Below are 25,870 nucleotides of genomic sequence, written 5' to 3'. Positions count from 1 at the left end.
CTGGGTTAAAACAACCCAATTGCTGGGTTAAAACAAACCAATCGCTGGGTTAAAACAACCCATTCGCTGGGTTACAACAACCCATTCCCTGGGTTAAAACAACCCAATTGCTGGGTTAGTCCATTTTCAACCCAACTTGGGTTATTTTTAACCCAGCATTTTTTAGAGTGTAATTTTTACATTATGAGAAAATGTTTACAATATAAACTCACCAAAATCATGTCATATTTTCAATAATATGACATTCTGTGCAGTTATTACATTATGAGTCGCTATACACCCTACACTCTAAAAAATGTTGGGTTAAAAACAACCCAAGTTGGGTTGAATTTGGACTAACCCAGCAATTGGGTTGTTTTAACCTGGCGGTTAGGTTGTTTTAACCCAGCGGTTAGGTTGTTTTAACCCAGCGGTTAGGTTGCAGCGGTTAGGTTGTTTTAACCCAGCGGTTAGGTTGTTTTAACCCAGCGGTTAGGTTGTTTTAACCCAGCGGTTAGGTTGCAGCGGTTAGGTTGTTTTAACCCAGCGGTTAGGTTGTTTTAACCCAGCGGTTAGGTTGTTTTAACCCAGCGGTTAGGTTGTTTTAACCCAGCGGTTAGGTTGCAGCGGTTAGGTTGTTTTAACCCAGCGGTTAGGTTGCAGCGGTTAGGTTGTTTTAACCCAGCGGTTAGGTTGTTTTAACCCAGCGGTTAGGTTGTTTTAACCCAGCGGTTAGGTTGCAGCGGTTAGGTTGTTTTAACCCAGCGGTTAGGTTGTTTTAACCCAGCGGTTAGGTTGTTTTAACCCAGCGGTTAGGTTGCAGCGGTTAGGTTGTTTTAACCCAGCGGTTAGGTTGCAGCGGTTAGGTTGTTTTAACCCATCGGTTAGGTTGTTTTAACCCAGCGGTTAGGTTGCAGCGGTTAGGTTGTTTTAACCCAGCGGTTAGGTTGCAGCGGTTAGGTTGTTTTAACCCATCGGTTAGGTTGTTTTAACCCAGCGGTTAGGTTGTTTTAACCCAGCGATTGGGTTGTTTTAACCCAGCGATTGGGTTGTTTTAAGCAAACATTCAACCCAATCGCTGGGTTAAAACAACCCATTCGCTGGGTTAAAACAACCCAATTGCTGGGTTAGTCCATATTCAACCCAACTAGGGTTGTTTTTAACCAAGCATTTTTTAGAGTGAAGATTCATCATATTTGGGGTCCTTGGCATCATAAAGTTTGAAAACCCCTGGGATTTTCCCTATGGATAAAAGCGTCTGCCAAATGCATAAATGTAAAAAAAATGTAAATGTCTTCTCAGAACTTGATTTGTAAATTATGAGGTATCTGAAATAAAGAATGCTGATGAATCCACACTGGTAAAAATGATGTGTTGGATTTACTTAAAATATATATGCACCATTTTTGTATCATACTTTTTAAGTAAACCCAACTTGGAATAATTTTACTTAAAATTAACAAGAAAACCTTTGTTATATGTACTTAAATATTTGAGTTCCCTCAACATTCTTTACTTAAAAATATATGTAACACGATAGAATCTACTAAGTAATGTTAAGTTAACACAACTTGCACATACTTGCATGTTACATATATTTTTAAGTAAAGAATGTTGAGTGAACTCAAATATTTAAGTACATAACAAAGGTTTACTTGTTTAATTATTCCAAGTTGGGTTTACTTAAAAAGTATGATGCAAAAATGGTGCATATATATTTTAAGTAAATCCAACACATCATTTTTACCAGTGCAACACATGTTCCCTCGAGGTAAAGTGTTGTTAATTTGCATTAAACGATCAATCTGCACTGCAAATGAGTTGTTTAATCTACTAAAATATAGGTTGAACCCGATTCCGGATGAGCCGGATTCTTCTGGCAAAAGACGTATGTTTATGCAATGCGGCAATACATAATATTTTAATTTGGGTGTCATGTGTTAAGATGAAACGAGAGTGTGTGTTTAGGTGTGTCTACATGTTTCTGAATTGGGAGTGTGTGTGTGTGTCCGGGTGTGTCTGTGGGTATGTTTGTGGGAATTTAACGCACCAAGGCATGTAGCGATTCGATCTCGACTTGTAGACGGTGCCATCGCTTTCGGGCCTCAGCGAGCTCAGCTCGTGCCTTCTTCAGGACCTCATCACCTGCTCTCACCTACACACAAACCCAACGTATACATAAGAATACCGCAGAGAACAATAAACCTTGAGCCTTTTTTACATTGCTTGGTTTAATGGAGGCTTCATCACACTGTGCCTGAGGACTCCTCTTACTCATGGTAAAATGACTTTAATGCATAGCCTCTCTGGCTTGATGCTTTAATTATCCATGATTTACATCACAAAATAAAGATATGTGCTACTTCTGGGAACACAATAGCTCACATTAAAGAAAACTGAACTGATGCTCTTGTGGTCTGAGCTGACTTATATCACAGTCTAGGAATCAATTCAGTCTCCATCTGATAAGAATGACAGCAGTTCCACAGAAATGGAAGATTACTTGGGAAAAGTACTTGGAAAAGTCTTATGCAACATATAGTCTTGTGCAATATGAAGTATAAATTAATACCCACATGCAAAAATACTATAGTAAAATTACATACTATAGTAAAGATACTACAGTAAAATGTAGTATATTATAGTAAAATTACTGTAGTAAATACTAGTGTTTTTGAACCATACTATAGTAAAGATACTACAGTAAATTGTAGTATATTATAGTAAAATTACTGTAGTAAATACTAGTATTTTTGAACCATACTATAGTAAAGATACTACAGTAAATTGTAGTATATTATAGTAAAATTACTGTAGTAAATACTAGTGTTTTTTAACCATACTATAGTAAAGATACTACAGTAAATTGTTATATATTATAGTAAAATTACTGTAGTAAATAATAGTGTTTTTGAACCATACTATAGTATTATATTATAGTAAAATTACTGTAGTAAATACTAGTGTTTTTGAACCATACTATAGTAAAGCTACTACAGTAAATTGTTATATATTATAGTAAAATTACTGTAGTAAATACTAGTGTTTTTGAACCATACTATAGTAAAGATATTACAGTAAATTAAAGTATATTATAGTAAAAATTACTGTAGCAAATAGTGTTTTTGAACCATACTATAGTAAAGATACTACAGTAAATTGTTATATATTATAGTAAAATTACTGTAGTAAATAATAGTGTTTTTGAACCATACTAAAGTAAAGATACTACAGTAAATTGTTATATATTATAGTAAAATTACTTTAGTAAATAATAGTGTTTCTGAACCATACTATAGTAAAGACACTACAGTAAATTGTAGTATATTATAGTAAAATTACTGTAGTAAATACTAGTGATTTTGAACCATACTATAGTAAAGATATTACAGTAAATTGTAGTATATTATAGTAAAATTACTGTAGTAAATACTAGTATTTTTTAACCATACTATAGTAAAGATACTACAGTAAATTGTAATATATTATAGTAAAATTACTGTAGTAAATACTAGTGTTTTTGAACCATACTATAGTAAAGATATTACAGTAAATTGTAGTATATTATGGTAAAATTACTGTAGTAAATAATAGTGTTTTTGAACCATACTATAGTAAAGACACTACAGTAAATTGTAGTATATTATAGTAAAATTACTGTAGTAAATACTAGTGATTTTGAACCACACTATAGTAAAGATATTACAGTAAATTGTAGTATATTATAGTAAAATTACTGTAGTAAATACTAGTATTTTTTAACCATACTATAGTAAAGATACTACAGTAAATTGTAATATATTATAGTAAAATTACTGTAGTAAATACTAGTGTTTTTGAACCATACTATAGTAAAGACACTACAGTAAATTGTAGTATATTATAGTAAAATTACTGTAGTAAATACTAGTGTTTTTGAACCACACTATAGTAAAGATATTACAGTCAATTGTAGTATATTATAGTAAAATTACTGTAGTAAATACTAGTGTTTTTGAACCATACTATAGTAAAGATACTTCAGTAAATTGTAGTATATTATAGTAAAATTACTGTTGTAAATACTAGTGTTTTGAACCATACTATAGTAAATATACTACAGTAAATTATAGTATATTATAGTAAAATTACTGTATTAAATACTAGTGTTTTTGAACCATACTATAGTAAAGATACTTCAGTAAATTGTAGTATATTATAGTAAAATTACTGTAGTAAATACTAGTCTTTTTGAACCATACTATAGTAAAGATACTTCAGTAAATTGTAGTATATTATAGTAAAATTACTGTAGTAAATACTAGTATTTTTTAACCATACTATAGCAAAGATACTTCAGTAAATTGTAGTATATTATAGTAAAATTACTGTAGTAAATACTAGTGTTTTTGAACCATACTATAGTAAAGATATTACAGTCAATTGTAGTATATTATAGTATTTACTACACTTTGTAAATTTACTGTAGTATATTTACTATAGTACGGTTCAAAAACACTATAGTATTTACAAGAGTAATTTTACTATAATTTACTATAGTATTTTTTCATGTGGGTAAGTTTGTGTATTACAACAAAACTGGATCAAACGGGAGGTTCAAACTAAAGTAAAACCCCATAGTACGTCCATGTTTTTGGACATAGTGCCATTGTTTATGAACATGGTACCATGCTTCTTTTTTTCTTGTGTGAATATGTTATAATACCTTTTTTTTTTTTTTTTAAACATGCGTCATTGTTTTTAGGACATAGTACCATTAAATCCTTGTTTTGGACACGTGCATTGGTACTAGAGTGTTTTTGGACACCTACCAAGTACCTTGGAGTACTATGGCATAGATACCCTCAAGAGTTTTCGTGCTGCAATGTCTTGGTGTTTTTCAAGGAGAGTTATGAGGCCTGTGTTTTTGTGTGAGGGCATAAAGTCGCAGAAAGACAACTAAGCACTCACCGACTGATGAGAACAGAGAAAAGACAATGGTTATGCTCAATGGGACTGACATCCCTCATTCGGTTTTGAATAATAATGGATGTTTAACAGTATTTTCGCTCCCACACACACACACACACACACACACACACACACACACACACACACACACACACACACACACACACACACACACACACACACACACACACACACACTATGACTGCTCTGCAGTGTCCCGGCCAGCAGACCATAGAGAGTGTTTGAAGGAGAGAGAGAGCGAATACTCGTACCTGTGGCGGAAATACAGCCGTAGGGCTGGTTGCATCCTTTTGAGGCCTTGTCTGTGAAGTGGACCAGGAGCCTGGGTCTGGATTTGGAGGCATGGCTGAGTCGGGGCTGCTCTGGGCTGGGTTGGAGTGGTCGCACTGGGTGCTAGTCCGGCAGAGATCCATTCCTCTGCCATCCTCTCCTGCAGAAACCTGCGCTAGCACTCGATCACACTCCTCTACTGCTCGCCGCTGGTGCTGATCCAGCTCTCTCTGTCAACCAACGAGAACGAGAGAGAGAGAGAGAGAGAGAAAGAGAGAGAAAGAAAGAAAGAGGGGGTGGAAAATGAAAGGGAGGAAGAGGAGAATTTAAAGGGCTCCTCTCATGAGGAATCAAGAGTCTGATGAAAACATACTCCAGCCAAAATGTGTCATCTGCAACCCAAATTAATTCGTCTATATCTGTATATCACTGGCAGGATATATACTGTTATTCTTAAATATGAAACGGTAAAGATCTGTTCACGCCAATACCAAATATTTCCTGCAAACAACACTGCAAAAAATGCTTTTCTTACTTAGTATTTTTGTCTTGTTTTCAGTCCAAATATCTAAAAAATCTTACATTAAGAAGCATTTACTAGACAAGCAAACGTTTTAGTCTTGTTTTGGGGGAAAATAACTCAAAATTAAGGGAGTTTTTGCTTAAAATAAGCAAAATATTATGCCAATGGGGTAAGCAAAATAATCTTGTTTTCTGTTTGAATTAAGATTATTTAGCAAAAACTCCCTTAATTTTGAGGTATTTCCCCCCAAAACAACAAAAACTTTTGCTTGTCTGGTAAATGCTTCTTGTTTTGAGAATTTTTAGATGTTTGGACTGAAAACAAGACAAAAATACCAAGTAAGAAAAGCATTTTTTGCAGTGAAGATTTAAAAAATTTCATCGGGGGGCGAAACTTTGTTCACTGACAGATAATTTTTTTGGGTAGAATAGACTACAATAGAGCGAGGCATCTAATATCAAATTATAGTATTGGCACGTACAAAACACACAATTTCTTTGTTTTCTTTGGTTGTGTAAGTTCAGAATCAGAGATGATGTGTAGAGAAACACTCCATCATTCCCTAACCACACACACACACCCTTTTCCCCGAGGCTTACCGCAACTTGGCAGTAAGACATTAGGGAACATTTTTAACAAGTATTTTCACTAAAGACAGACGTCAAGGTTTCTAAGTGATAAATATGACATGACATGCACAAACAATTAGAAACACGATCACTAACTGACATTTAAACACACACACACTGTCTCCACCTGATTTTCCTCTATGATTTGTTGCAACTCATTTTGGGATTGATAAAGCAGCTTTTCCAGGAGTGTGTTGGCCGTCTCCAACTCTATCTTCTTTATCTTCAGCTGTGAGACCTCCTGCTCCTTTAGGAGACGGAGTTTCTCCTCAGTTTCACACCTACACACACACACACACATGCTTGGGTATACAAATGAAAGGCACACGATGGACTGCTATTGTTGCTATGTAAAGCTAAACTGCATTTTTAAAGGGAAAAGTGCATCTGTCCGTCATAAAAGTGCATCTGTCCATCATAAAAGTGCATCTGTCCGTCATAAAAGTGCATCTGTCCATCATAAAAGTGCATCTGTCCGTCATAAAAGTGCATCTGTCCATCATAAAAGTGCATCTGTCCATCATAAAAGTACATCTGTCCATCATAAAAGTGCATCATAAAAGTGCATCTGTCCATCATAAATGTGCATCTGTCCATCATAAAAGTGCATCTATCCATCATAAAAGTGCATCTGTCCATCATAAAAGTGCATCTATCCATCATAAAAGTGCATCTATCCATCATAAAAGTACATCTGTCCATCATAAAAGTGCATCTGTCCATCATAAAAGTGCATCTATCCATCATAAAAGTGCATCTATCCATCATAAAAGTACATCTGTCCATCATAAAAGTGCATCTATCCATCATAAAAGTACATCTGTCCATCATAAAAGTGCATCTGTCCATCATAAAAGTGCATCTGTCCATCATAAAAGTGCATCTATCCATCATAAAAGTGCATCTATCCATCATAAAAGTACATCTGTCCATCATAAAAGTGCATCTGTCCATCATAAAAGTGCATCTATCCATCATAAAAGTGCTATTGTTGCTATGTAAAGCTAAACTGCATTTTTAAAGGGATAGTTCACCCCGAAATTAAAGTCAATGGTGTCCATCAACTGTTTGGTTACTGACATTCTTCAAAATATCTTCTTTTGTGTTCAGCAGGAGAAATTCATACAGATTGAGGGTGAGCAAATGATGCCAGAATTTTAATTTTGGGGTGAATTATTCCTTTAACCTTAAAATTTATTTAAAAATTAAAACATGTTCTATGTAGATATATTTATGAATCGACATGACAATTGTGAATGATAATACAATTATAATAATTATATTAAAGGTGCACTATGTAAGTTTTCCGTCCACTAGAGGTCGCCTGGCCACGCCCTCACATGTCCCGGTTTCTCGGGTAAAATAGCATCTCACGATTTACAAATAGTCGGAAACATTTGGGATATTGTAAGTACTCAACTGAACAATAACACTGGCCTAGTGGTGTTTGGATATTTTACAGAAAACAAATATTACATAGTGCACCTTTAATAATAACATCATCAACATTTCTGCCCGAGTCCTGTCCCGAATCTTTCCCACCGGCTGAGGTGAAGACCACATGTCCCAAGAGTCTGTGCTCAAACGTGACATCATCAAACTACGCCTTTGTTTTGAACAGGCGACCTCAAGCGGACGGAAAACTTACATAGTGCAGCTTTAATAATAATTTTCACAAATAAAAAAATGTCTTTCAGGATCAAAGATCATCAAAAGCACTAATAATTTAAGTCAATCTTCTCAAAATAGAACATCCTTCACTTATTCTCATCATATTTCTTTATTATTGTATTTAATGAAGTTTAAGTATTAAATTGGCATTTCTCACAAACCCTGAAGGTGTTGGGAAAACCCTCCTTAAAGGAATATTCCACATTAAATACAGGATCGGTTCTACTGATTCCCACAGGAAATCATCGGGATTCTTAAAGGGATAGTTCACCATTAGCCCATGATTTAACCTCCCTCAAATCATCCGAGGTGTGTATGACATTCTTCTTTCAGACGAATAAAATCTGAGTTATATTAAAAATGTTCTGGCTAATCCGAGCTTTATAATGGCAGTGACTGTTGACTCATTTTTGAAGTCCATAAAAGTGCATCTGTCCATCATAAAAGTGCATCTGTCCATCATAAAAGTGCATCTGTCCATCATAAAAGTGCATCTGTCCATCATAAACGTGCATCTGTCCATCGTAAAAGTGCATCTGTCCATCATAAAAGTGCATCTGTCCATCATAAAAGTGCATCTGTCCATCATAAACGTGCATTTATCCATCATAAAAGTGCATCTATCCATCATAAAAGTGCATCTGTCCGTCATAAAAGTGCATCTGTCCGTCATAAAAGTGCATCTATCCATCATAAAAATGCATCTGTCCATCATAAAAGTACATCTGTCCATCATAAAAGTGCATCTGTCCGTCATAAAAGTGCATCTGTCCGTCATAAAAGTGCATCTATCCATCATAAAAATGCATCTGTCCATCATAAAAGTACATCTATCCATCATAAAAATGCATCTGTCCATCATAAAAGTACATCTGTCCATCATAAAAGTGCATCATAAAAGTGCATCTGTCCATCATAAAAGGGCATCTGTCCATCATCTGTCCATCATAAAAGTGCATCTGTCCATCATAAAAGTGCATCTGTCCATCATAAAAGTACATCTGTCCATCATAAAAGTGCATCTGTCCATCATAAAAGTGCATCTGTCCATCATAAAAGTGCATCTGTCCATCATAAAAGTGCATCTGTCCATCATAAAAGTACATCTGTCCATCATAAAAGTGCATCTGTCCATCATAAAAGTGCATCTGTCCATCATAAAAGTGCATCTGTCCATCTGTCCATCATAAAAGTGCATCTATCCATCATAAAAGTGCATCTGTCCATCATAAAAGTGCATCTGTCCATCATAAAAGTGCATCTATCCATCATAAAAGTGCATCTGTCCATCATAAAAGTGCATCTATCCATCATAAAAGTGCATCTGTCCATCATAAAAGTGCATCTGTCCATCATAAAAGTGCATCCGTCCATCATAAAAGTGCATCTATCCATCATAAAAGTGCATCTATTCATCATAAAAGTGCATCTATCCATCATAAAAGTGCATCTGTCCATCATAAAAGTGCATCTATCCATCATAAAAGTGCATCTGTCCATCATAAAAGTGCATCTGTCCATCATAAAAGTGCATCCGTCCATCATAAAAGTGCATCTATCCATCATAAAAGTGCATCTATTCATCATAAAAGTGCATCTACCCGTCATAAAAGTGCATCTGTCCATCATAAAAGTGCATCTACCCGTCATAAAAGTGCATCTGTCCATCATAAAAGTGCATCCATCCATCATAAAAGTGCATCTATCCATCATAAAAGTGCATCTGTCCATCATAAAAGTGCATCTGTCCATCATAAAAGTGCATCTATCCATCATAAAAGTGCATCTGTCCATCTGACTTCAAAAATAGAGCAACTATTACTGCCATTGTAAAGCTTGGATTAGCCAGAACATTTGAATATAACTCTGATTGTATTCATCTGAAAGAAGAATGTCATACACACCTCGGATGACTTGAGGGAGAGTAAATCATGGGCTAATTTTCACTTTGAACAAACATCACAAAAGGTGCTGACAGAAATGTACTTGGAGGAAAGCATATGGAGGAAGCGTTGAAACATTTATGTCAACACATTTTTTTGGGGTTTGCAAACTGAAAAATTAGTTATGTGGTAACCAACAGCATTCATTTAAAATAATAAATATCACATATAAACATACAGTCTCAGTGCAAGCCCACTGTTATTAAAAATGTCAATAACCAGATCGAAAGTTAGACTGATCCGAGAACGTTCCTGAAGATTATGTGTCAGACTTGTTTTATTTCAGGTTAAATCATTATCAATCATTAACCACTTCAGCTCTGCACCCGCGGGTCCAATATTGCATCATCATAATCATTAAAAAAATCTATAAGTTGTGCAGCACAAAACTAGACAAATATAGTATTGTTTGAAAGATTACAACCTCAGATTTCTTGATAACCCAATCACTTTTGCATTTATGTTACATAGAAAAAGATAATAAGGTATGAATTTGACCCCCCCGCAATGAAAATCATAAGAATAATATTAAATATCATATTTATATCACACAAACTCACCAAAAATAGACAAGTCATATATCAAATGAAAGCTCTTAACCTCAATATTTATAGAGTATTTATTTCACCGATCCAACACGTTACAGTAACTTTATTAGCAAAAGAATCACGAAGATGGAAATGACTCCTTTGAACAAGCGAACACATGAGTCATATTCCTGTTCGGATCACTAACTCGTGTAGCTACTACCCTCAAACGCTATATCGGCTCGTTCCTTACGTTGTTTTCTTCAAAATGAGACTATTTTCACATGTGTGTGAGCGAGCAAGGCCAAACCACACTGTGATACGTCACCGATGTCCAGATAAAAACATGTGATGCAGACAAATCCTCTTATTATCCTTAGTTTTGATCGTCTTTGTTAGCCACGATTGTCACGAATTGCGTCATACGTCAAAAAAGCGGAGTATCTCAGCTCTCTATAGAAACGTCGATCATGCTTCTAGACCAATCAGAGCCAATCGCTTTTTTTTTTTAAACATACAAGGATCATTGATGATAAATGGCTGTCAACACCCATCTAATCATGGGAACGAAAAATAATTTGGGTGGATCAACATGCGTTTTTTCTGGCTGTCTATATTGACTCTGTTTATGCAAAATACGGCGGCTAAAGGAAGTTATGAAGACTTAAATGCTGCCAGGATTTTTTGACTTAATGGTTGTTGCACGTTGCTCAATGCATTGATCGTATCTTGACGGATTGATTGATTTCCCCCCCCCCAGAGCGCATAAAAAGTCTGTTTTAAACTGTATTTATTTCACCGATCCAACACTTTACAGTAACGTTATTAGCAAAAGAATCACGAAGATGGAAATGACTCCTTTGAACAAGCGAACACATGAGTCATATTCCTGTTCGGATCACTAACTCGTTGTGTAGCTACAACCCTCAAACGCTATATGGGCTCGTTCCTTACGCTGTTTTCTTCAAAATGAGACTATTTTCACATGTGTGTGAGCGAGCAAGGCCAAACCACACTGTGATACGTCACCGATGTCCAGATCAAAACATGTGATGCAGACAAATCCTCTTATTATCCTTAGTTTTGATCGTCTTTGTTAGCCGCGATTGTCACGCATTGCGTCATACGTCAAAAAAGCGGAGTATCTCAGCTCTCTATAGAAACGTCGATCATGCTTCTAGACCAATCAGAGCCCGAGATCTCCCTTTACAAAGTTGAGGAGGCGGAGCCTCGATTGCCCAGCGGCCGGCGAGTAAGAGTTATTAAATAGTTTGGACAGATTTATCTTAATAACTTTTTTTTTTGGAAGGAGATATCAAGAAAATTATTTTTCCCCCTGTTTACTGACACCTAGAGGAATCCACAGAGGGAAATAGACCAAACAGATTAAAAATTACAGATTTTCAAATAACAAATTAATTAAAAAATAAATATTTTTATTAGGGCTATCAAAAGATTAATCGTGATTAATCGCATCCAAAATAAAAGTTTGTGTTTACATAATATATGTGTGTGTACTCTGTTAATTATTGTTTATATATAAATACACACACAAGCATTTATATATTTAAGAAAAAAATATTATTTTTAAATATAAAACATTTATATTTATATATATTATAGATCATATAAATGTATATACAGTATATACATGCAAATATTTCTTAAATATATACATGAATGTGTGTGTATTTATATATAAATAATAATTAACAGAGTACACACACATATATTATGTAAACACAAACTTTTATTTTGGATGCGATTAATCGCGATTAATCTTTTGACAGCCCTCATTTTTATATAGGTTTATCATTTTATGATATAGGTTTATCAAATTGTGAATAAATACAATAGAATATATGCAATATTCCACCACTGTGTTAAAATTTAAAGTGTTTTCTGTAAAATGAGACCCTTTTTGATCAATTTACTCCAATGTATGTGTGCAGGGCGCTCTTTTAAATTTAGATCTGCCTAATTCTCTAAAAAAATCCTTAATATGCTGCAGAGCTGAAGTTTCCCACCACAAGAGGGCGATCATATGCTCAAATTAAAAATGTTCTTTTGATGTGAAATATTCCATTGGCATGTACGGAATGCAGAGCATACTGACGGTGACATTTTTTTGACATGCTACATTTGGACAAATATACAAAACATGCTGGGTTAGTTAGTGTATATCCCACAGGGCAAAGCACTCAACCTTCAACTTTCCTCTCTAAAATAATAATAAATATGTCTCATGTATGTCTTGCATATTGAGAGTTTCTAACCTGGTCTTTAAATGTGCAGCCCTGAGTTTCACAGCATCGGATTGTAACAAAACTCCGGCATTTTCCTTTAGGATCATGCTAACCTGCCAAAACAGAGAAGGAGAAAAAATTACATATAATCAAGATGGAGAACATTGCCCTTGAGCCTCGAGTAATTTGATCAGAATTATGACTTTTTTTTTTTTTAAACATACAAGGATCATTGATGATAAATGGCTGTCAACACCCATCTAATCATGGGAACGAAAAATAATTTGGGAGGATCAACATGCGGTTTTTCTGGCTGTCTATATTGACTCGCTTTATGCAAAATACGGCGGCTAAAGGAAGTTATGAAGACTTAAATGCTGCCAGGATTTTTTGACTTAATGGTTGTTGCACGTTGCTCAATGCATTGATTGTATCTTGATGGATTGATTGATTTCCCCCCCCAGAGCGCATAAAAAGTCTGTTTTAAACTGTTATCTGCATTTTTGCAAATCTTTTGCAGGCTGTTATTATGTTAGGGTCAAAGATCAAGCCAGGTGTGAAAGGATTAATGATGCATGGTCAGAATGGCCTCTGGCACCGGAACGGTTTTAGGAAGCACAGGTGTTATCCGTCTGTCCAACAGCCCTCTGGGAATTAGTTAAAATACTACAGCCTACAAACCCGGTTTAAAGATTTAACAACTAAGCACTGTAAAAAAATGTTAAGGTTGTACAACAAAAAAAATCTTAGTACCAATTTCCCCTAGCTTTTTCTTGTTGACTCAACTTTTGTAAATAACGAACTGAAAATAAGTCGTCTGTGACACAAATTCTTTTTAGTTGAGTCAACTTGACATTATTTGTTTTCTGGAGAGGTGCAACTATTCTTTAACAAATATTTTGTAGTTGAGCCAATTCAAGAAATATTGTCTATTGAGGACAGAAGTTCTTAAGAATTAACAGGTTTTGATGTTGAATTTTGTATTGGAAATATTTGGTCATCATTATGGAGATCAGTGTTTCCTTTAGTTGGCCAGTTTGACTCTTTGTGTGAGTTTGTTGCCTTTGTAACAGTGTTTAGCAAAACACATAATTTGTTGCTAAAAAAGAAACCAAGTTGATCACGTTTTCAGCCTCTTAAACTCTAATAAATCAATAATATTATTTCTGACCAATATTTTACCGGTAAAACTTTGTTGCAGCAGATCAGACATTCTGAATTTATAATACATTACGGGGGAAAAAAGTATTTTGCCACACACAGACATCAAGAATCCTCAATCTCAACAATGGTGACATGCTTCATGCCGCAATGCATGCTGGGGGCCAACAAAGTATTAAAATGATGTCTCCCAGCATGCATTGTGGCATAAAATATGTCACCATTGTTGAGATTCATACGCAGATTCTTGATGTCGGTGTGTGTGTCTAAAAAAAGTTCCCACAATGTATTTAAAAATCAAAATTCAGAATGACTGAACTGCTGCATAAAACTTTTTTTGGTAAAATATAATAGATTATTCATAAATAATCACTTTCGATCAGGAATAAAGTAGTAAACTACTCCCCTTATAATGCTGTTATCTAGATCACCTGATCATTGGTTACGGCTTTCTTTGCAACAAATGATGTGTTTTGTTAAACACTGTTACTAAGACCACAAACTCACATAAAACGGCAAGAGTCAAACTGGCCAACTAAAGGAAACACTGATCTCCATAATGGTGTTGATTTGATTCATTGATTTTCAATAAAAAAATCTACATCTAAACCTGTTCATTCTTAAGAGTGTCTGTCTCCAATAGACACAAAATGTTGAATTGGCTCAACTACAAAATATTTTTTAAAGAATAGTTGCACCTCTCCAGAAAACAAATAATGTCAAGTTGACTCAACTAAACATTTTTTTTTTGTGTCACAGATGACTTATTTACAAAAGTTGAGTCAACAAGAAAAAGCAAGGGGAAATTAATACTAAGATTTTTTTTTGTTGTACAAGATGTTTACAGTGTAGACCAACAAACCAAAATCAGTCTTTTCAACTTTTCTCAATTTGTGTTTTTTACATTGTAGTACACAAAACAGTCGTATGCCATTATGAACATATCCTTGATTTTGAATATAGATATCACATAATTATTACTGTATACTGCAAAAATAGTATGAGTAGTATCCTAGTCTCAAATATGTAATATGCCGTCTATTTAATGCATGTATGTTGTACTCAGTATGCTGTGCACAAAAAAGTATGCAAAAAGGAGAAATGAACAAATCATTAATCTTGAATATGTAATTATAAGTGGCACATACTGTTATGTACTTAATAATTATACTGTACATACTGTATACTGCATAAATGGTAGTACAGTAGTATGACATTCTGAACATTATTAGTTTCAAATGTATATAGTACTGTATGTCATCTAATTAAAGGATTAGTTCACTTCAAACTGAAAATGTCCTGATGTTTTACTCACCCCCATCTCATACATTCATGTCTTTCTTTCTTCATTAGAAAAGAAATGAAGGGCTTCAGAGGCTCTGACCGATCCCAGAGGAATAGAGTCTATTCTCTGGGGTCAGAGCCTCTGAAGCCCTTCCTCTGAAACTGCATTGATTTGGACCTTCAACTGTTGGTTCCCATTGAAGTCCATTATGTGCAGAAAAATCCTGGAATGTTTTCCTCAAAAAACTTCATTTCTTTTCCACTTAAGAAAGAAAGACATGAACATCTTGCAGTCCCTCCAGAAAAACGTGATTATGCGATCGCATGATTTAATGCATAATCAGCCAAAGTCCGCATATTTATACGGGGGCTGCATTTTTTCAAATACGCCGCACTTTCGCCACATAAATTGCCTGTTTCCGCCTGCAACATATGCGGGGCTAGCATGATTTCATAATCCCTGCATTTTTGTTGCAAAAAAGTCATATATATTAGCAGAAAGTTGAAAAATGTTTGTTTACTTCACACAAGAGCCGCCATTTCCCCCTGTTGCCATGGGGACGTTTTGAAGTGACGTAATTACCTGACGTGAACGTCATCGAAAAGCTGCAAACCCCCATGGAGAAACCATAGATATCGCTGAAACCATGATGAAGCACAAACTCCCATTGGCCAACAAAAATAACAGCAAAAGACCAAAGCAAAGCAGTTTCCCGTGTGTTGACCGATTTCAAAACACAGCAGAGCGGAATGAATCAGTGAGTCGATTCAGCGGTTTGGAGCATTATGAATCAGTGAGTCGATTCAGCGGTTTGGAGCGTTATGAATCAGTGAGTCGATTCAGCGGTTTGGAGCGTTATGAATCAGTGAGTCGATTCAGCGGTTTGGAGCGTTATGAATCAGTGAGTCGATTCAGCGGTTTGGAGCGTTATGAATCAGTGAGTCGATTCAGCGGTTTGGAGCGTTATGAATCAGTGAGTCGATTCAGCGGTTTGGAGCGTTATGAATCTGTGAGTCGAGTCAGCGGTTTGGAGCGTTATGAATCAGTGAGTCGATTCAGCGGTTTGGAGCGTTATGAATCAGTGAGTCGATTCAGCGGTTTGGAGCGTTATGAATCAGTGAGTCGATTCAGCGGTTTGGAGCGTTATGAATCAGTGAGTCGATTCAGCGGTTTGGACCGTTATGAATCAGTGAGTCAATTCAGCGGTTTGAAGCGTTATGAATCAGTGAGTCGATTCAGCGGTTTGGAGCATTATGAATCAGTCTATTCAGCGGTTTGAAACGTTATGAATCAGCGAGTCGATTCAGCGGTTTGAAGCGTTATGAATCAACGAGTCGATTCAGCGGTTTGGAGCGTTATGAATCAGTGAGCCGATTCAGCGGTTTGAAGCGTTATGAATCAACGAGTCGATTCAGCGGTTTGGAGCGTTATGAATCAGTGAGCCGATTCAGCGGTTTGAAGCGTTATGAATCAGCGAGTCGATTCAGCGGTTTGAAGCGTTATGAATCAGCGAGTCGATTCAGCGGTTTGAAGCGTTATGAATCAGTGAGTCGATTCAGCGGTTTGGAGCGTTATGAATCAGCGAGTCGATTCAGCGGTTTCAAGCGTTATGAATCAGCGAGTCGATTCAGTGGTTTGAAGCTTTATGAATCAGTGAGTCGATTCAGCGGTTTGAAGCGTTATGAATCAGTGAGTCGATTCAGCGGTTTGAAGCGTTATGAATCAGTGAGTCGATTCAGTGGTTTGGATCACCAAAGTCACGTGATTTCAGCAGTTTGGCGGTTTGACACACAATCCGAATCATGAATCGACTCACAGATTCATAACGCTTCGAAGCTTCATGATGCCGTGTTTTGAAATCAATCAACACTATATAAGTCGTTATTTAGGTTTTTTTTGCACACAAAATCTATTCTCGCCGCTTCATAAAGTTGTTGTAGAGCCGCTGTAGTGAGATGGACTTTGTTACGACGTCTTTAGTGTCTTTTAAGGGTTTTGAGAGTGTAAAGTGCATTGAGCCAATGGAGGCCTTTCAGAGCATCAGATTTACACTAAAATATCTTCATTTGTGTCTGAAGATGAACGGAGGTCTGACGGGTGTTGAAGGACATGAGGGTCAGTAATTAATGACAGAATTTTCATTTTTGGGTGAACTAACCCTTTAAGAGATTGCATTTTGTGCATTGGAAGCACTCAAATGTCTGTTTTGTATAGCTAACTCTGTAAAACAGGAAGTTATTTATTCATTTATTCAGTAAAGCTACAGAACTTGACTCAATTTTTGTAACTCAATTTGACTCAATGTTTTGTAAATTTGAGCCATGTGTTTATTAAGGTCTTCAATAAAACAAGATGAGAACTTAAATATTCCCAGCACTTTCTGTGATGTAGTGCTTTTTTTCTCTTTTTCATCAAACCGCAGTTCTTTTTTTGCAAATATCCCGCATTTTCCATCGCATTTTTTAAGAAAACGTGCCGCATAATCAAGGATATTTGCCCGCAACAATCACTAAAAAAATCCCAATTTTTCTGGAAGGACTGATCTTGGATGAGATGTGGGTGAGTAAAATATCAGGACATTTTCATTTTGAAGTGAACTCATCCTTTAATGTATACATACAAAATATTGTCATACTGCATAAATAGTATGCGCATTATGGTAGTATGACATACTATATGTCATAGTCATGTGTTCCCCTAGTCTCTGTATATATAGCCCTCATGTTTGCCTTGTCAGTTTGTTGAGTATTATCCTCTGTACCATTGTTGGTGAGTTCATATTTCTTGTTGAGTCTATGTTCATCGTATTTCACGTTCTGGATTTAATAAATGCTGCACTTGATTTGAGGACTATATACATAGATACACATAATAAAGGCTAGATGTCTTACGGCGGACTCTCTAATGTCATCAGCGGCGGCCATCTTGTCACAGGCCAGCTTTCTGGCGGCCATCTTGTCACAGGGCTCTGTGGCTCCTGATGAAGGCGAGTGATCTGAACACAAATACTCTTATCTCGCTGAAATCTGGACGGATTTACAAATGGTTTGGTTTCTTACAAACGTTATTAACGTGGCTATAATTCTGGATGTGTGAACAAATTATGAATAATTATTCCTAAGTATGCAGTGTCATAACTACATCTCTGACGTTTATAACAAACCAAACAGTTTGAAAATCAGTAGAAAATTGAGCAAGTTATGGTTATTTAAAAAGTACACGCACCATTAAAACACAATGTTAGGAGTGAGCGAGCTGACTGTGACAAGATGGCCGCCAGGTGCGGACTCGACCTCCATTGGCCAGCAGCGCGGATGACACATCTAGCCTTTATTATGTATATCTATGACTATATATACATACAGAGACTAGGGGAACACATGACTGTGATAACCAATGAGTCTCATGACAAGAACCAGGAAACATGACTGAGGCAAAATTACAAAATAAAAGACATGAAAACATAAAAGTGAACCAAATCCCAAAAACAGTTTGCCATTTTTATATAACCATACTTGAATGACCTACTAAATATGTCCAAATGTGCTCTACTGGGGTTGTGTATCCCACAATGCAGTGCGCTGGACTTTCATTATTACCCATAATACCTATGTTTGCTTGATCAGACATTTTACTCAAACCTGGAATTGAAATGCTAAGTAAAAATATTTTTTTTTCTATATTTTGGCATACTATAAAAAAAAAAAAAAAGCAAGCTGTTGATCAACAGAACGGCGGTTGGTAGAACATTGTGTTTCTCATGGAGCACAATATTAGCATCTTTTGATTGGCCGGCTGCCATTTTGATGATTCATGAGCCATTGTGACAGCGTAATGTTTGGTTAAGCATTGTCACTGAAAGTCGCCCTCATATATAATGTATTTTGAGCGGGATATAATGCATTAGTACAGCTCATAGTGAATGCGTATGTGTTTATACAGCTAATGCTAATGCAAACTGCTAGTCACAAAAGCTCACATGGGTCGTATTGTGTTTGGATTTGGTTATTGTTCGAAATGTTGTTGTATATGACGTACTGCTCACGATGGGCTAAAAATAGTATGCAAAGAAAAACATTTGAATTTGTAGTATGCAACATTGTTGTCAAATATGAATAATCCAATTTTGCCTAATGACTCATGTTAAAAACTGCAGTTGATTTGCTTCATTCATCACTGGAAATGGAAGATCAGCTCAAAAGCATTGCATTGTGGGATATCATATTTATTTTGTGCATGATTGTGATTGTAGTTGCTTACTGCACATATTGGAAATGGTATGTATTTGAAAATAGTATGCCATAAAAAATAAATACAGAATATTGGCATGCATTCTGTGATGCTGCGTTCACACCAGACGTGAATAGAGCGTCTGGAGCGAGTGATTTCAATGTTAAGTCAATGGAAAGGCGCGTTGACGCGCGTCTGGAGGTCCTGCGACGCGATTCCGCCTCATTTGCATGTCCAGTTCACGCGAATGACGTGAAATTGATGGGAATTGAGCGTCTTGCGCGATACACGCAAGTGGTGCTTTTTGTGCATTCACGTGTTTGAAACCAATTCGCGTCTGACGCCCTAGTTGAAACATTTGAACTTTGGCGTCTATTCGCGCCGCGTTAACCAATCAGGAGCCTGCTCGCTGCTGTCACGTGGTAAAGTGACGTCATGAGAAACCCTGCATAATTTAAAAATACTATTGTGTCACAAAATATAGTTTTAAGACTTTTTCAGGTGAGAATGTAGTAGTTTAAAGCTCAAATCTGTGGTTTATTTATAAAGAGAGCGCCTATTTAAAATATTTAATCTTGTGTTTATGGAGTTGTGAGCTCCAGTGGATCAGCGGCGCTCAGAGCTCATTAACCCCGGCGAGAGCAGCCTTTCCTCGGCCAGTCCTTCTGACGTCTGCCACTGGCTCTGATGGCCTGTGGTGGTTCAACATATATTATATACATTATATATTTTATGTTAACCACTTATTTTTAAGTCTACAGTTTATCTCACTTATCATATCCACATATTTTTTATATTTTTATTTTTATCTTATTTCCTATTTTTATCTTTTACTTGATTTATTTATAATTCTACTTATGTTAATACTTTTTATTCTAATTTTATTCTATTTCTATTTAATTTCTTGTAACTGTTATTTGCACTGTCCATGGAGCGGACCTGTTTACATTTCACTGCCAGTTGTATATTGTGTATATAACTGTGTATGTGACAAATAAAACTCTTGAATCTTGAATCTTGAATCTCATGAGATATAATTTGTCTTGTGTGGATCTAACGGCCGATCTTTGGTGTCATGAATCTATCATTTGTTGTCTGCCAAATCGTTTTGACTGAGGGCAAAGAGAAGTTTCATAACTTTATGTTTTAGGATATTTAAATATTCATGCAGTGAAGATAATATAGGGCTGCGTTCACACCAAACGCCAATAGAGCGTCAAAATCGTGTCTAGTTGGACGCGTGAACATTTTGAATCCATTCGCGTGTCTACAGTGAATTGGACGCGTGTATAAATCGAGCGTTTGAAGCTAAATAGACGAGCGTTCAAGGCGCTCCAGGAGAAATATGTCATAAAACACCACTCTGCCTCTTTTCATTTTCATTAAAAATATATATTAAACATTAATAGCCACACAGATGTGGTCCAGGCAACTCCTACATTATCTTCACTGCATGTGTATTTAAATTAGTGGTGGGCCGTTATCGGCTGCGTTAACGTGAGACTCTTATCGAGCGATAAAAAAATATTGCCGTTAATCTATTCTCAAAGTGGTTGGGAGCTGGGTCTATACTACGCAAGCTATGATGACTTTCACCTTGATATTTTAGCGTGGATGTATACCTAGCCGAATTGCACTGTAAGGGGCGAGAGAACGAGTCTTCAAACCTGTGTGTATGCCTCCTAGTGTTGTCAAAAATATCGATATTTCGATATGTATCGATACTGAAATATCTGAAACGATACGATACGATACTCATTTTCTACAGTATCGATACGACATCTCTACACGCACCCGCCTCCTCTTATTCAGTCCGGTTAACCCTCTGAACATAGAGAACGCCTCATGACAGCGTGGTAGTATGGGTGTGACCGGTCTGAATTTCGCGCGGGGTTGCACATAACGTTAATTCTACTAATTCCCGCGGATTTCGCGCTCGCATCTAAAGCGCACACACATACCGCAATAAAGCTGCCTCTGACATACAAGTGCAGAAATGAGCTCCTTTTTCCAGCTTATTAATGGTCAAATACACTCAAAAATGCTCAATGCCCATCTCGGTGAGTTTTAACGTAAACACAGTCGTAACCAGCTCACAGGAACAGTGTTTGGGATCCATGCGTGCAGTGGATCTTAAAGGGACAGAAGTTATTTATTATTCAAACTACAAAAAGACAAACGATCACTTACGAGCACACATATTCTGAATGCCTTCGGCAGAATTCAAATGAGCCATTTTAATCGAGATTGATCTAGATTAATTCCAAGATTACAGTGATATTAATCTAGATTAAAAAAATGAATCTATGCCCACCACTAATTTAAATATCCAAAAAAATAAAGTTATGAAACTTCTCTTTGCCCTCAGTCAAAACGATTTGGCAGACAACAAATTATAGATTCATGAGAGCAAAGATCACAACCCCAAAAACACAATATTATTTTTTTTAAATAGGCGCTCTCTTTATAAATAAACCACAGATTTGAGCTTTAAACAACTACATTCTCGCCTGAAAAAGTCTTAAAACTACATTTTGTGACTCAATAGTAGTATTTTTAAATGCGGGTTTCTCATCGTCACTTCACCACGTGACAGCAGCGAGCAGGCTCCTGATTGGTTAACGTGGCGCGAATTGATGGCAAAGTTCAAATTTTTCAACTCGTGCGTCAGACGTGAATTCGCTTCAAACGCGTGAATGCGCAAAAAGCACCACTCGCACGTAACGCGCAAGACGCTCAATTCGCGTCCAGACACGCGTCAACACGCCTTTCCATTGACTTAACATTGAAATCACTCGCTCCAGACGCTCCCCACATGAAAAAATACTATAGTATATTATAGTAAAATTACTCTAGTAAATACTATAGTGTTTTTGAACCGTAGGCTACACTGCAAAAAATACTTTTCTTACTTAGTATTTTTGTCTTGTTTTCAGTCCAAATATCTAAAAAATCTTACATTAAGAAGCATTTACTAGACAAGTTTTTGTCTTGTTTTGGGGGAAAATAACTCAAAATGAAGGGATTTTTTGTTTAAAATAAGCAAAATAATCTGCCAATGGGGTAAGCTAAATAATATTAATTCAAACAGAAAACAATATTATTTTGCTTACCCCATTGGCAGATTATTTTGCTTATTTTAAGCAAAAACTCCCTTAATTTTTTGTTATTTTCCCCCAAAACAAGACAAAAACTTTTGCTTGTCTAGTAAATGCTTCTTTGTAAGATTGTTTTGATATTTGGACTGAAAACAAGACAAAAATACTAAGTACCCACATGAAAAAATACTATACTGTAGTATATTATAGTAAAATTACAGTAAAATTACTGTTGTAAATACTATAGTGTTTTTGAACCATACTATAGTAAAGTTACTACAGTAAATTGTAGTATATTATAGTATTTACTACACTTTGTTAATTTACTGTAGTATATTTACTATAGTATGGTTCAAAAACACTAGTATTTACTACAGTAATTTTACTATAATATACTATAGTATTTTTTCATGTGGGTCTATTCGCGTTGGTATTATGGGATTCCGAATATATTGGTTGAATCAAATATATAATATATCATGCATATTGTACCCAGTATTGTACATACTGCAAAATAGTATGCCATATCCAAAATATCCTTAATCTTGAATGTCATGTAAACTGCAAAAATAGTACGAGTAGTTTGATAGTATGCTATAGTCGTATGTATAACAAAGATTTGGGGCCAAATATAAACTTCAATGGGCCAGCAGAACTGCACATTTTTGACGTCTTGTAAACAGACAAGCCTGAATAAACTCATTAGCAGACACTCCATGCCTTGATTTGGGTGTGTCAAAGTGCTAAGACAGAGCGAATTGAGAAACACTACAAACGGGAAACATCCCCACATTTAACGTCTTAATTAGACTCAGAGCAAGTCGGAGGGGTTTTTCAGGGCCGCAATGCGTTAGTGCCTTGGGATATCCAATGTAATGAGGAAGATAAGATGCAGGTAATGAGCGCAAACGTCACTAACTCACCTGAGCTCGAAGTTCCTGTGCCAGTGCTTCCTTATCGCTCCAGTTCCGCCGAGGAGCGATGTTTCTCATTCCCCACTCGCCGATCTGCTCCTCGAATTCGCAGTTTTTCTTTTCCAGCTGATTTATGTGCTCCAGAAACCCCTTCAGCCTTTCGTTCAGGCCCCTAAGGGCCGATTTTGGCTCTTCCCGTCCCTCCATGGGGCCCTTTGTGCCGAACAAAACAAAATGTCTCAGAGCTTGCGCTGTCCCGCCACACCTCAGATGATAGGATGTTTACCAAGTAAATATTTTGCTTGCATACCGACTGTCGACGTGGGACCAGGCCTTTCCCTGACCCTCGGGGTCGGATCGCTACTGGGGAATTGAAAGGGGGATCCAGAGATGAAAAGCAAGAGGCCACACTTTGTGTCACGAGTTTTACTGGTGCTTTTGTTCTTGCTGATCCTGGATTAGAGTCACAATTCACACATAAACAACACACACAGCAAAGGCCAAAGTCTGTTTGTGTTTTATCTGCATGCATGTGCTCGTATTTCGTGCAGTTTGTCTTGAACGCCGTAGGCTGTGTGCATGTGCGTGTTTGTTTTCACTATTAGCTTCATGTGTTTGATAAAGCCTTCAGTTCTTTTACCTAATCGTTTTTTCTGTCTAGGTGAACTCGGTTTCAGGTTCAGAGCTGCGAAGTTTAGGCATGTCTTAGAGCTTCAGGGCATACTTACAAAACACAAACTGCCTTACAGCTCGAGCGTTTTACTAAAGCTGTGTGGATTAACCAACACATTGAACTGATTGATTTATGTTAGAACAGAAGTCATTATATCCTCTTTACATGTTGGCTATCTGGGCTGTGCATAAATATGGGCTGATATTGTAAACAGATTAAAAACGATAAATAAAGTGTGCATTAGTTCGATTATTTGAAGCAAGGCGTACATGAACCTAGTATATAACTTCAACCCGCAAAAAAATAGCATGCTTAGTATGCCATAACAAACATCTTTAATCTTTAATTATTAAATGCTGTAGTGTGAGTGCCATCTAATTATTGCCCGTTTTAATACACTCACCTAAAGGATTATTAAGAACACCTGTTCAATTTCTCATTAATGCAATTATCTAATCAACCAATCACATGGCAGTTGCTTCAATGCATTTAGGGGTGTGGTCCTGGTCAAGACAATCTCCTGAACTCCACACTGAATGTCGGAATGGGAAAGAAAGGGGATTTAAGCAATTTTGAGCGTGGCATGGTTGTTGGTCTGAGTATTTCACAATCTGCTCAGTTAATGGGATTTTCACGCACAACCATTTCTAGGGTTTACAAAGAATGGTGTGAAAAGGGAAAAACATCCAGTATGCGGCAGTCCTGTGGGAAAAAATGCCTTGTTGATGCTCGAGGTCAGAGGAGAATGGGCCGACTGATTCAAGCTGATAGAAGAGCAACTTTGACTGAAATAACCACTCTTTACAACCGAGGTCTGCAGCAAAGCATTTGTGAAGCCACAACACACACAACCTTGAGGCGGATGGGCTACAACAGCAGAAGACCCCACCGGGTACCACTCATCTCCACTACAAATAAGAAAAAGAGGTGACAATTTGCACAAGCTCACCAAAATTGGACAGTTGAAGACTGAAGGTCTGATGAGTCTGGATTTCTGTTGAGACATTCAGATGGTAGAGTCAGAATTTGGCGTAAACAGAATGAGAACATGGATCCATCATGCCTTGTTACCACTGTGCAGGCTGGTGGTGGTGGTGTAATGGTGTGGGGGATGTTTTCTTGGCACACTTTAGGCCCCTTAGTGCCAATTGGACATGGTTTAAATGCCACGGCCTACCTGAGCATTGTTTCTGACCATGTCCATCCCTTTATGAGCACCATGTCCCCATCCTCTGATGGCTACTTCCAGCAGGATAATGCACCGTCACAAAGCTCCAATCATTTCAAATTGGTTTCTTGAACATGACAATGAGTTCACTGAACTAAAATGGCCGCCACAGTCTCCAGATCTCAACCCAATAGAGCATCTTTGGGATGTGGTGGAACGGGAGCTTCGTGCCCTGGATGTGCATCCCACAAATCTCCATCAACTGCAAGATGCTCTCCTATCAATATGGGCCAACATTTCTAAAGAATGCTTTCAGCACCTCTCAATGCCACGTAGAATTAAGGCAGTTCTGAAGGCGAAAGGGTCAAACACAGTATTAGTGTGTGTTCCTAATAATCCTTTAGGTGAGTGTATATTGTATAACATTCCACTAATAATACAATATCAATTTATAGTACAAATAAATCATCTAATAATTATAATAGCTGCAGTCAAAACCTGCCTGGAACTACTTTTGCCGTGCGTTTCCCTGAAAATAATAACACACCTTAGAATGTTTGTCAACCAATCAGATTCAAGCAT

At 36.7% G+C, this 25,870-nt stretch overlaps 1 protein-coding gene across 1 annotated transcript in view; it reads right to left on the bottom strand.

The window, feature by feature from the left end:
* Window positions 1-23,654, bottom strand: part of krt222 (keratin 222) — a gene marked incomplete at its 5' end in the record, with an annotated part of 38,179 nt that extends 14,525 nt beyond the window's left edge. The window contains 5 exons of the mRNA XM_079808679.1: window positions 2,030-2,134; window positions 5,202-5,450; window positions 6,500-6,653; window positions 12,790-12,872; window positions 23,457-23,654. Of these exons, the coding sequence (XP_079664805.1) occupies window positions 2,030-2,134; window positions 5,202-5,450; window positions 6,500-6,653; window positions 12,790-12,872; window positions 23,457-23,654 (789 nt within the window). The remainder of the gene's footprint in view (window positions 1-2,029; window positions 2,135-5,201; window positions 5,451-6,499; window positions 6,654-12,789; window positions 12,873-23,456) is intronic.
* Window positions 23,655-25,870: the final 2,216 nt, after the last annotated feature.

The sequence above is a fragment of the Gobio gobio genome (assembly GCF_949357685.1).
Source record: "Gobio gobio genome assembly, chromosome: 24".
In the NCBI taxonomy this organism is placed as follows: domain Eukaryota; kingdom Metazoa; phylum Chordata; class Actinopteri; order Cypriniformes; family Gobionidae; genus Gobio; species Gobio gobio.
Note: the sequence above shows the minus strand (reverse complement) of the source record. Positions and strands in the feature narration are given on the sequence as shown.